This window comes from Vipera ursinii, assembly GCF_947247035.1.
Source record: "Vipera ursinii genome assembly, chromosome: 3".
Taxonomy (NCBI): domain Eukaryota; kingdom Metazoa; phylum Chordata; class Lepidosauria; order Squamata; family Viperidae; genus Vipera; species Vipera ursinii.
In genome coordinates this window covers 70711562-70725904 of record NC_139516.1, presented here as the reverse complement: position 1 = coordinate 70725904, position 14343 = coordinate 70711562, and the positions used below count along the sequence as shown (strand labels likewise).

General features: G+C 35.4%; 1 protein-coding gene across 4 annotated transcripts in view; it reads right to left on the bottom strand.

Annotated features, from left to right (window-relative positions):
• Positions 1-2974: 2974 nt before the first annotated feature.
• Positions 2975-14343, bottom strand: part of LRRC7 (leucine rich repeat containing 7) — a gene marked incomplete at both ends in the record, with an annotated part of 136988 nt that continues 125619 nt past the window's right edge. For all 4 annotated transcript variants that reach the window (XM_083361113.1, XM_083361115.1, XM_083361114.1 and 1 more), the window contains one exon: positions 2975-3082. In XM_083361113.1, the coding sequence (XP_083217239.1) occupies positions 2975-3082 (108 nt within the window). The remainder of the gene's footprint in view (positions 3083-14343) is intronic.

Below are 14343 nucleotides of genomic sequence, written 5' to 3'. Positions count from 1 at the left end.
TTATCTAATGCTCTGTAAATTTAAGGAGATGGGAAGAGAGAAAGATTTCCATGCTTAACCCTCCTTCCAAAGTACACTCCCTTTTCTGAGATGGATGTTTAACAGAACTCAGCTGGGTGTGCCATACTTGGGCCGAAAAGACATCTGCCGTTATCCTCAGGTCTGTTTCTTAGTCCCCAACCTCTGCATTTCCCCAGCTGGATGGTTGCAAGATGGGAACTTCCAGCTAGCTCTAGTTAGCTTCAAAAGGACTACTAGGACTTGATGTCATGTGATAGTAAAGAAAACATGAACTGGCTTTATACTCACACTAAACCTGAGCAGAAGCAGGGAATAAGTTTTCTTAATGATTTCATGCCCTTCAAAAAGGTAGACTCCCTAAAGCTCCCTAAATAACATAAACATTTCTGTTGGGGGAAAGCTGTCCATGTATGGTAATTAATCCAGTACTTGACTTGGGAATGCTGCACTCACTGCTTTATGATGCCATTTTTTTTTCAATGAAGGATGACCAAAGTAAGCAGTGCTAATTAGGACATGCATCACAATGCACTTCTCCAAACTACATGTTGCCAAGGTGCAATTGTGCTTTTAAGAAGTGTAGTGATTTTACACATCGCAATGCTGATTTCAGTACACTAATTTATATTGGCATTTTAGAAAAAAAGCAATGCAGTCCTATTTTCCTTACTGAATTAATCTCTTAAGACAAATCTATATGATTTCTGATTGGCTGAGATGATTCAGTAATTAAGAGGAAAAGAAGGGCTACTTAATGCTCTCTCTTTTTTTAAAGAAAATAGCAGAACAAAATCATGGATAAAATGAATAAAATGTAGAAGCAAAGGATCTTTGCACTCCTGCAAAGCATTTTTTTCTTAAAAATTCAGCAAGAGCTCTAATTTATATTGTGAATTATTTAAATATTTTTTTTATCACTAGGAAGATAGTATATTAATTTTGTACAAGATTTTTATAAAGGATTAGGGAAAAAGTATTAATAAATATCAACTTGTTACATAATTAATTTTCTACTCCCTTTGAGATAACTAGTTATTTTTGTTAGGAATGAATAATTCCAAACCAAGGCCTCTTATTTAAACCATAATGTATCTGTCTTTGGAATCAAATAAATTTCCTTCCCTCACACAACCTGCAATAATATTTTTGAACAATAAAGTTAAATCTCATCTAAACAAACACTATTTTTTAAAAAAACAAACATTACCATTAGTCTAAAGAATATTTTATGGATTAATCTGTGAATTTCTATTTACTATGTCCTCACTTCTAAGTCAAACTAGAAGCTCATAGCAAAATTCATATCCCTCCTTGAATATTTAGCATTCTTAAAGCCATCCATTTATTTGCACATTGTGCTAACATGCACATTGTGGGATATCTTTCCTATTTAATAATTTTTTTCTGCACAGAAGTCTTTTACACCAATTTTCCAGCAAGTGGACTAATTTGACTCTAGAAACAGTGCACAAAGTTGGCAATGAAAATGATCACCTGTTTGGAGTCCAGGAAGGGAATAATACTATTTCCCTTACTAGGTTGGTTGTGTATTACAGACAAAAGTGGAGATATTCTCCATAGCAGCGTGGTATTCAGAATTCAAGAAACAGCCTACTTTATGTTTACACACAAATTGTGAAAAAAAATGAAAGTTTTCTTGATCTTCTCTCCTTATTCAGACAATTATCAGACTCTTGGGCTAATCAATCTGTGGCAATTTTTTTAACTCCTGAATTCCAAAGTTGGGATTGTTTTCAAAGACCTATGGCGTGGTAAAGATTGGATGTACGGTAGCCCATTTATGCACTTATGAAATTTCTATATCATGGCAGTCAAAAACTCTTGGCAGTTTTCAGATGCCTGACATATTTGTCTTACAAGAATATTCAATTACATACTTTCTTAGACTATGTGAGGAGCAACAATACTTGTATTTCCTTTCCTTCTGATCACTGTGTTCAGAATTGTAACATTCTAACCCTGTCAGTATCTGAACGTTCTGGTAACTCAAAGTAACATTACATTCATCTGATGAAGATGGATTACAATCCTTGGAAGCTTACACCAGTTTGTCTAATTTAGCGTCTTCTAAACATATAGCCCATAACTGCCAGCATAAACAGATGTTGGGATGCCTGGAGGTTATGGAAGTTGTAGTCCAAACCATCCGCAAACCATCAACCAGGATGATACAACATAGTATCTACTGATGTCCCTACGAAACATCTTTTACTGTTACTGTTTTTGTGATTTATATTGTAAGCTTCTTTGAGGTAAATACTGGAAAGGAATATATATTTTTTAAAATAATTAATTGTGAGCATAGCAAAGCCTGGTTTTGCCAGTGTAGACTCCTATTACCCTCCCAAATAAATTTAATATTATTTTAAATTTGATATTGCACTCTTCAAAGATATATATATGTATTTACACTGTAAAAAAGGGAAAACTGAAAAAGCTAACAGGTCTGCAGCGCAACTCCAGACCTAATTCTACAGAAGTGAATCCCATTAAGTTCAATTCTCATGTTACTGAATATAGAACTACTAAAATATTCTTTATAAATAATTTATATCCGATGTGAGATAGAAATACTTTATGGGAATTATAATTTTATATAATTTTCTTTTTAAAAACATAAACAATTGTGAGGCAGTAATTTTGATGGAGACTTAAGATTTGTAAAGAACTTGTGTGTGTTTCTGTGTCCTGAAATAAAGACACCTAGAAACAATTAAAAAGAATATTTTAAAAATAAGCTGGTACCAATGCATAGCCAGAGACTTACAAAGAAAAATAATACATAATCACTTGGAAGTTATATTTATATAGTTATTTTTCCCCAGGGTAATCATTACTAACATATAATATTATACATTTGGCACTATATTTGCCATTGGTCCAGCAATTGGCAAAAAATGTTAGACATATTTTATTATTTATAAAAAAATATTTAGACAGTGAGCTCACGTTGAATAACTAGGTCTACTGTATTCTGGAAACTCTTCAGCAGTAATACAGCTTTTTCATGTTCCATATGTACAAAACTGTGTCCATTTGCCTGCAACAGACAAAATAGAAAAAAAATAAGTGTTTTAGAATTTAGTAACATGGGACATATAGTTTAAAGCTCAACCACTATCCCATGATATGGTATAATTTTGAAAAGCAATGCCATAGAACAGTGTTTCTCTACTTTGATCACTTTAAGATGTGAAGACTTCAATTCCCAGAATTCCCCAGCTAGCATCATTATGACATGCTGTGAAATTTGTACAATGTTTGAACCTCCAACATCTGTACAAATTTTACAGCATGTCATTAAGCAATCAACTTTAGTTTGATGTCTTTCCCATATTATGCCAATAGAGTTGTATTTTGTTTGTCTAAGTAATTTGTTCAGTTTAGAGAAGCCATTCCCAGCATTGTACTCTCCATGTCCTTTTAGAATTCCCATCATCATGCTCAGTAGCTCATACTGAATTCTCTGTAAAAATGTCAGATGAGGATGAGCAGCAAGATAGCTATGCATGCATTGGTCTTGTTAAAAAAAATGTAATTTGCTGCTCGGAATGCTCTGCGTGCAGGAGATTTACTTATTTACCCTTCCTTATTGACTAAGCAAAGACCCCAAGAGGCGCTTGAGAATGCTGAAACAATTTAAAAGTCCTAAACAGATTGGTCATGGACATCAACTGATTTGAAATATTTTCTGGATGTCCTGTGTAGCTCACAATGCTTTGAAAAAAACAAAACCTTGCCTCATAATTGTGAACAACAGACCCAACTGCACAGTCTGACATTTGCTTCATCGTACAAGCCATCAAGTACTCATCTCAGGCATTTCTATCTAGCAAACAAGTTCTTAAGCAAATTTTATTTGTGACTTTATGTATGTGTGTGTATATGTATATATGTGAATATGTGTGTGTGTATACACACACACACATATATGTATATGTATATATATATATGTATATATACACACACATACATACATCTACTATATACATACATGTATAATATCTATATCTATATAACGTGTACTTAGCAATTATCTACCCATTTACCTATTAGAACTTAGCAATAACACTTAGACTTATATACTGCTTCGTGATGCTTTACAGCCCTCTCTAAGCGGTTTACAGAGTCAGCATGTTGCCCCCAACAATCTGGGTCCTTATTTTACTGACCTCGGAAGGATGGAAGGATGAGTCAACCTTGAGCAGGTGAGAACTGAACTGCTGGAAGCCAGCAATCAGCAGAAATAGCCTGCAGTAATGCATTCTAGCCACCGTGCCACTCTAGCCACCGTGCTATTATCTATTATCTATCATCTATCAACATCTATCTATATCTATCTAATCTATCTTATCAATTATCTCAAGTTCTAAAGAGTAAAGCTGCCTTTAAGCACAACCCTAATTTTAATATAGTATACCATCTGGAGGGTATTGGAATACAGCAGAAGTCACTATCTTCATCATGTTTTTCCCACAGTTGTTTCCAAATTCCACCAAGAAAACAGAGGGAGAATCAGCAGAACAACAAAAGTAGATAATGGTGTTGCATAAAACTGGGCTCAGTTAAATAATCCTAGGAATTTCCCATTTAGTGAACTCCAACAGCCACTCTCCAAAACCATTCCTACCTGTTATTCCAGACTGGAAAGATTTAGAATTCAGCACAAATTTTAAACCAACTATGTCTTTATGGCTACTTAGGAACAGAATAAGCCAGGTCACAGAGTTAAATTTCTGAACCAACTGCTTACTACAGCTGTGTCATATTCCAAATAGCCTTTATATCAGACCAACATTTCATATGCAACAAGCAGAAGCCTATCAAATGCTCAGTGTAAATGGAAAGAAACAATCTGCGCCAAGATAAGTTTCCCCACCCCCAACTGTGTAGTCTGAATTAGTGAATATCTCTAATCAGGAAGAGGGATATTTGGGGGGAATGTATGTTTAATATTCCTATTTAAACTATTGAGATGTCCTAAGGCTGTATCATCTAGGACAACTATTTGTGGAACATGAAACTTATTTCTGAAAGCATCACTAACCTTAATTTACTCCAGAATTTTCTAAGACTTTGGTTTTATTAAATTAGCATCTATGTGCAAAGTGTAGCATTTTTATTTGAGCATTCTAACAGCATGCATGGTTGAAGCAGTCTGGTCATATTATTTGCATAATTGCTCATTTGAATGAAGAATATGAGTTTCACGCTTTATGCTTGGGTCAGTCTCAACTATTTCTAATAATCATTGCAATGAATACCATGTTTTGTAACTCTAGTTTTATTTTTTAATTTATTCTTATGTAGGTTGTAGTTCAGAATTCTAATTTATATATACAGTTTTTGCTCCTCAGCTTTGGTTTAGTAACTATTTGGGAACTAGTAGCACAACCTAGGTGTAATTGCTGTAGTACAAGGTGGCTATTTTAAAGTTTTTAGTTGCATGTTCCCAATTCTCCTTCACCTGTCCCACACATTCCTTATACTCTCTTATTATTTGAACAAAGCACTTTTTGTTTCCAAAACTGTGCATTCAAATTCTGGCTCAGAGGCAAACTATACTGTAGTTGGTCAGTTTGCTAGCATGACAATTTATAGTTTGTTCAAATCTATATGGAAAAGAGATAAATGCAAAGACAGGAGGAAATCAATAAATGCAAAAGCCATTTAAGAAAAAAATGTTTTTCATTGGAATAATTCTTTTCTTTAGTTCAGGTCTGAGCACCATACTTGGATCAAAAAGCTTTTGTTTAAAAAATATCAAATTGTAATCATATCCCAGGTATCTTGAGTGTGTTAAGACAATCCACTTAATTTCTGGTTAGTGGGATAGACAATATTATGTTGGCTTGCAAAGTAGACTTTAGAGTTCCTAAAATGAGCATGCTTGAAATAAAACTACGTGTGGCAAAACTATAGCTAGTATAGCTGGTAGTATAATTTTATCATTAGCAAAGTGAGCTTCCTATGGCAAGGATATAATTTGAGGCTTACAGCTAAACTTTCTCTTATTCAGAGTGTTATATGAAAATTGTGGCTGCTCAAAGCCATAATATGAAATGAATAGGTTTGAGTAATGGGATATTTTGCATGAATATGGAGTTGAAAGCTGATTACTTAATGTGACAAGCAGTATGTGAAGAAACAATGTGTGAGACTTAGTGCAATGATGAATAAGTGGTTCAACACTGAACACAGAATATGACAAGAATACAACAATGTACCATAGATTTATTTATTTATTTTGAGTAAATTTATAAAAAGAGTTTTTGGTTGGTTGAGGACATGTATGTGTGTGTACTTTGACTACAAGATAATACTTGCTGCAAAGAACCTAATATTACAGCATTTGTTAGACTCTTTTGCAATGAGTATTGATATGAAATCAAGATAGTAATGTCTGACAATGCCTTTGGAGTAAATGATTGCAAGTAATATGTGCATTATGAAAAACTAAAGCAAATAACTAAATTTGTGTACCCTGGTAGAATGTTTACTAAAGTTGGGAGATGCTAGAAATGTAAATGATGGTAAAAATAGGTTTTATGTGCTTGTTGAGAGAAATGAATGTTTGTCAAAGGAAATAAATGTGTGGAAGTGAGTGTTGGATGGGAATGCGTTATTTCAGAACTTTATATAGAAAACAAGAAAAAATAGAGTTAAATAAAACTAGGTGCTGAATCAATGTGGATTGAATATAGGAAAGAATCATCAACATAAAAATATGTAGAGATAGTTGGATGTATAGAGACTGAATTAGGATGTAATATTAAATTGCAAATATGAATTGTAATTGTATTTAAAAAGAGGAAACTCAAGACTGTTATGGTTCAATGGAGTTGATGAGGTTCTCAAAGAAAGACAAGACTTTTCTAAAGAAGAAAAGTCAGTGTACTGACATGATAAAAGCAAGGATGGTTTAAAGATTAAAATAGAATGCACGAGTAGTGTACGGTGAATGGTATTGATCAAAACTAGATTTAGCTGCTTACTGTTCTTTTTTTGCACTTTACCTGATGCTGCTTATTCCAACTTCCTTCCTTCCTTCCCTTCCCCTCCCTTCCTTTTTTGTGTTTTCAAAAGTCTTTGAAATGGGCAATATGGAAAAATATGGTCTTGGGTTCTTTTATTCAAATTCTCAATCTTTTTTTATGAGTTTCTTTGAGTTTGATGCAATATATAAGCTCTCATGCTCTCATAAACTCTATACACAGAAGCATCTGTCCTATTTCAACAAAAATGACGCTTTAGATAATGACTGTGTTTCAAAGCCTTCTATACTCCTTATCGTTATTTTTTATATCAAATTTATATGGCCAGCCATCTCACAAATGCAACAATGTAATAACAACAACATATAATTATTATTAGATTACTATTTTTAATTGCATTGATTTATAGAGAAGGTTATCATAGCAAGTAATAACAGGTAATGAAACTTACTGGATCTTGAAAAAGCTAAGAGGATCAAATTTCATTAAGATTTATGTTAGGTGGGCAGCTATCAAGAAATTCCAGACTAATTGGGGCAATAAAATAGGTGGCAAATTACTTCTGTACTGTCAAGAAAAAAAATATGGACATGTCCATGTAATTTCTAGAAATCTACTTTATAATGAGTATATTTAGATTTATAAAATTATAATCTATGGCAGGGGTGTCAAACTCAATTTCATTGAGGGCTGCATCAGCATTGCGGTTGCCCTCGGGGGGGGCAGGTGGGTATGGCCAGGGTGGGTGTGGCCTACTGGGTGGGTGTGGCTAGAGTGCGTATGGCCTACTGGGTGGGCGTGGCCAGCTCTACATCGTTCGCATCAAGGGTGCCTATGGGGGCCTGGGCAGGAGTGGGACAGATCTGAGGGTCTCTGGCAGAAGGAGGGTCTCTGGGCCAGGGCCAAGGCAGTGGGGGCCACTCCCTCACTGTTTCCAGGATGGCTTCGCGGGCCACATGAAACCACTTTGCGGGCCGGATCTGGCCCCCGGGCCTTGTGTTTGACATGTCTGATCTATGGATTTATACAATTTATAGAAATTGTAATACATTAAAATTCTTACAAATACAGAGATGTCTTATTCTGTTTGCAGGTAGCTGATACCTTGCGTTAGTCAGACATTTTAGCTTTAAGTTTCATTGTTTATAAAAATTTGCTACTGATGGGGAACTCAGCTCAGAATAAAATATCTATAGCTTGGAGAATTTGGCTCAATTTATTATTTGCAAATGTTTCTTAATGTCTGGTTTATAGCTTGAAATTAATATTGTTAGAATTGATATGCTGATCCAGGCATTAAAATATACTGCTAGGAATTAATAAAAATTATATTCTGTGATGTGAATGATTTGTTCTCTTTGCTGACGTGTCAAACGTTATATATAAATATTGGTCTCAACTACTAATTTCTAGTTGCTTAGGTGTATTATTTGAGGAAATAATTTATCACACAGAGTTAGAAAGCTTTCCCCAGAATAGTCGAACAATATGTATTGTTTTCTAATACCTAATTGATCATTTGTGCATATCACATGTGTATGTGAAGTTAGGATACCCAGGAACAAATAGCAATGTATGCATTGTTGAATAAGTAAACCTATTGCTTTTATATGATAGAGAAAGAAATGAGAAGTGTAATAATAAATAGAAAGTCCACACACAAAAGTTTTTTTTTAATTAAGTTAAATGTTGTTTTAACAAACAGCAAGAAAATAATTTAAGAGAAAGAGTACAAATTCCAGACAGATAAAAGACATTCAACAAAGCCTTGAATTTCATGTGCAAAACCTTAGAGGAATATTTTCTGGCAGCCAGGTTTACGCTGGCCTCTATTTACCGTAGGTTTTTTTTTATTTTATATATAAAGGCTGATGGTCCATCCTGTTGTAGTAAGTGGCCTTAAATGCAAAAACGTCTGTCTGTCTGTCCGTCCGTCCCTTTCTCATTTCCTGATGGCCTAAATTTGATTTCCCAGCTAAGAATTGAAAACCTCTAATTTAGGCCACAGTTCACCATCTATTTACTCCAGAGTAATCTTATTGTTTTGTATGGGAAAATAACATTTTAAAATAATGTTTTGATTGGAAATGTGCAAAACTATTCTCTTTGTGAAATTCTATTTGATTTGATTGTGATGCAGTGCAAAGAGCCAATCACATTTTCTATCCAAGGAGTTTAATCAAAGGATCAGTATGTGATTCCTATACATGCAGCATGGATAACACATGGTATGTTGGTTGATTTACTTTACCGTAAGCAAGCTTTCAGCCTTCCTTCTTTTACAGCTTTCCCCTGAACCTTAAGAGGCAAGTGACTACAAAGACTGCAGGAAAGTCTGAGGAAGCGTGAAGAATCCCCGCTACATGCTCCCAGATGGTGACACAAATGGAAGCAGGAAAAAAAAAGATCATTTGGGGGCAAAATTAAATTATAAATGGTAGGTCACTCAAAAACTTAGTAACATAAGATAAATTAGAATTACAGTAAACTTCAGAATGTGAGGATGGGAAATATGCAACCAAGGCAAACAGGGTTGCTTGGTTCCATCCTGCAGCGATACTTCACTTCACTTCAAACTCACGATTGTCATGGACATTTATAATTTTTCATGGCAACATGTTTTGCTAAAGTGCAAGATGAAAATTTAAATGGAGGTATAATACTGATCCAACAGATCATATACGATCTCCTTCAAACATAAACCTACACCATTGTCTTTAATAAGAATTGCATGCTGGTTGTCTGAGTAACGGAGTATGATCCTTATATACCGCATAATCCACTTCCCTAAAATTAATCCTTGAAAATATGTTGACTTGAAAAAAACTTCCATTATTTCTATTATGGGAGTTATTCACTCATTTGTCTTTTGTTTGTTTGTTTTAAACAGAAGGTAGTCTGAAAAACGTCCTCAGTTGATAAGTTCGGTTAATGCATGAGGCAGGTAAAACAATGTATAGGCAAACTTTAAGCTTCCTTAACTGAAGCGTGTTGATGATGCTTTGGAGTGGATTGGCTTAGAGACAAACAAGTGAGATTTAAGAAAAATCCAATCCTTCATGTGTATTCGGGCCATCTGTAATAAGAACAAATATATTTCAGAACCTCAGTGCTAATTTTGTTTGACAGCAATTCTTATTAGGTTTGAATTCATTGCCGAACTTACCATGAAACCACCCCAGGTTTGTTGGCCACAAGTCAGGGTAATAACCAGTTTCTGAAATCTGAAAAAGGAAAGTATTGTGGCTGTGGTTTGGCTACTTTGCCACCGCCCAATTTATTGATAACTGGTAATTAAACGAAAGCAGTTTCTATTGAAAGACTGAAACATCATCTATATGCTAGGGAGAAACTGTCACACCTCATTTTTCACAACACAGACGTGCTTTTAAGATGGGATAATTTCTGTTTTGCCCACCTACACCCTGGATAAAGGGAATGCGAATTACCATGGTGAAAATGGAATGCATTTGAGGCCCAATTACTGTACCTGGTTTCCAGACCTGGTTTTTTTTGCCTGTTGTTTGTTTAATTTAAACACCATTTTGCCCAAGTTACTTACACAAGAAATACAATGGGCTAGGGAAAGGTTCACAGCCCACACATCTCAGGGGCCAAATTTCAACTTTTGAATCCTTTCTGGAGTCCTATTTTGAGCACTTTTTTCCTGTTTGAACCTATTTCTGACGTTGGGAATCAGATGAAACCATTTTGCTTTAGGGGACCAATTACAGTAAGTAGCTGATACCCTTTCCTCATTTTATTTAGGACTAGGCAAATTTAGACTGGAAGGGTGTTAGGGTTACTACCACAACACATATTAATTAAATAGTCCCCATATCTGTATATAACTACATTGGTAATAGTAATTATGAAAATCTGGTTAGATTTGTCTTAGAAAAGTGTAAGTAGAAACATTCCACAAAAGTTTATAGTTCCAGTAAGATTACATATCAAACTAACAATTTCAAAAATTGTAAACAATAATGAAATAAGATTTTATAGTGTCCATTTGTGGAACTCTCAGTGAGCCATTTTGCATGAAAAGTTTACTGAGTAAATGTTCATGTCCAAATGACTCTTAGCGGGCTGATTCATTGTGTGAACTGTACCTAATGGATGGCTTATTATAATCTTAGCATAAAGACAAGCTTATATTCGTGCATATTTATCAAGTGTATTGTTCAGTTACAATATGCATGTATGAATGATCCATTATAGTTTACCGGTAACCCTTGATTTACAGCCACTTGTTTAATGTTGATTCCAAATTATGACAGCCTCAGAAAAAATGACATATGGCCCATCCTTGATATTATGACCATCCCACTATCCCATGATCACAATTCAGCAGCTTGACAACCAGCTTGCATTTACAGCATCGTAGTCACATAATCATGATTTGCAACTTTCCCAGTTGGCTTCCAACAAGCAAAGTCAAACTGGGTTCGCTTAATGACCACAGTAATTCACTTAATATCTGTGGTCATTAACTTAATGACTACAGTAGCAATGGTCATAAAATCAGGTTCGGTCACATGATGACTCTCTTAACAATTGCATTGCTTAGTGACTGAAATTCTGGTCCCGAATATAGTTGTAAGTCAAGGGCTACCCGTGACAACTACAGATTGAACTATCGTTCAATCAAACTTTTAATTATCAGTTGACAGATTTAAATATGATTATTCCCCCTGGTTCTTATGTAACCAAATAGATTGCGAACAATAATTAAAACATCTATAAAAGGTATTTTAAAGCATGCTGAATGTGTTGCCCATAAATGAAGTAAAATGCTCTGGCCCTGCTTTGTTTGAAGATTCCACGCCAGTTGCACTCCAGGCCTCTCCCTCTGCAGCACTTAACACAAGAGGACCGATTTCTACATTTACTTTGGTATAAAATCAATAGGAGATTTTATGTCAATTCTTTATCACTGTGAATACGTCTTCTAAATGGAGAAATGTACCATCGAAAAAAGACCTTTCTCCTCCTCTTTCAATCTGACAAAATCCTGAGCAAAGACTCACCTGAAACTTTCAGTATTCAGAAAAAGGGAAACAGGCACTGCACTCTGCCAGGTTGAGAATAATTCAGCACTTGACCTACTCACTCAGTAGACAGGATATGCTACTGGAAACGTTTCTTCTCTTTCCTGGGCCCTGCTTGATTCAACATTCTTTACCTGGCTTTTTGTTTTTGGCGGAAGTTAGGTCTATTAGCCAAAATCCATTAACTGATAAGATTTCAGCAACAATTATTAGCTGCGTTTTGGCAAGGGAGCACACACATAGTTTTTTAAGTCCACTCACTCATACAACTCACATATTGCTCGGTTAGCAAAGAAAAGCTCTAACAATGACTTAACCGTGTCAGAAATGAGCATGGAAACCAAGCCTAAAGTATAAAAAAATAAATAAAGCAAAGCCAAACCTGAGGACCCAATGTGATGTGAAGAAGAGAGTGTACAAGTTGGCAGTCATTTTCAATCTAGAATTCCTCTAGGCACGTTCAAGAAGGAATTGCAAATGTCTAACATTATCTGCAAAAGGACCCTTGATATTTTAAAATGGGTTAAGTTTACTTGGTGGCAGAATTCACTATGATTTAGGTCTTAACTGAATGTCATCAGTACAGCTCCTGAAAAACATATAATGAAAATTCATGCCGAGTATGCTTTTTTTCAGAACAGTTACTTTCAAGCTGTAAGCAACTAATAACATGGAGATAGTTTTACCACGGATGCTTTATATGGGTCTTTGTGTGCTGTGGCAGGATAGAAATTAAATAAATAAATACTTAAGAAATCCTATTATTTCCATAATTACCTTATCTATGGTAAGGTGTTGATATAATTTCAACTTCCTAACATTACAATTATCTTCCTTCAAGCTGTCTTGATTGAACATTTATTTTCAATATACTGCCTAGATTTTTTTAAAAAAATATGACAGGATGTTACACTTAGAGATAAATAAAGGTCTTGTTCTGAATCTGCAGTAAACATGTTCTCTTCATACCTCTCTCAATGTAATGGTGACAAACAATTAAACAAAGAGAACACACATCTATTGTGATGATGCTGTAGGCAAAAAGAAAATAGCCTTTTGCTCTGCATCACCTCATAACTGTGGCTAAGTAACTAACAAATTGCCTTTCCATTACCAGCATTCAAATGCTCTGTGGAACAATAAGATCTTAGGTGCCTTCCTAAAGGCAAAGAGATTAGTGGCATTCTGTTTCCTTAGGACCTCAGATTCCACTCTGCTCACTTTTCGTACAATGTGAATCTTTGGCATAGCCTCCCACAAAAGTATGCACAAGCTGGGCTGAATCTTGTCAAGGAAGATGATCCTGTAAATACCCAGGAGCCAAGCTATGGAGAGTTTTAACAATGACCATCAGCACTTTGAGATGGGCCTGGAAGCAAATAGATTAGCAACGTACCAATACTATCATTAGTGTTAATGTAGAAGAGAGAGAATATGGCCTTGGCGAACAGGAGGAAGACTCACTGCCAAGGTAACCCATCAGGTATTCCAAATCCCCAAGTCTGGCCTAGAACTCTAATGAATGTAAACTTCTCACAAGCTCCTCCCTAGTTCACACAAGGGTAAGGGAAGAGAGGGAGAGGGGCACTCAGACTTGCATGGACCTGTTATTATAACTTTAAAATAAATGTAATATTGCTCTTGGTGACTTTGGTTTCCTAGTCTGGTCTATCTTGAAGGACTGACTGACCATTACATTGTTAAATCTGCTACCATCCAGTTAGCAAATAAACAGACAGGACAAATATTAGCTTCCAAGTCACCTTAAAAAGGCAATCCAGTATTAAGTGGCTGGGGTGGTCTAACTATTAGGTGATCAGGACACGAGTCACTATTGTCATGGCCTCCTAGTCCAAAAAGACCAACAATTGGCACACCAGCCAAAACTGGGTGAAGGAACCCCTCGTCAGGAACTCTACCTCCTGTTCTAGCAGGAACCACAAGGCCAGGACGATCTTCAAATTCCAGACCCTTAGTGAGAGACCACATGCAGAGTCAAAGTTAGATCAAGCTAGACCAACCACAAACAAACAGTAACTTCTTCTTGCAAAGTTTTGATCCATCTGGCCTTCACAGACTGGTCACCCCCATTTTACAACTAAAATTGTATCTATCTTTAGTTTGGATTAAACTAAATATATAAAGAATGCAATGAATTCCATAGTCTAACACAAGGAAAAAAATAGCAGAGCAGAAAAACCTAAGCTACCGACTTCTTTCTCTTCCTGCAACCCCTTAATTTTACCTTTGCCTAT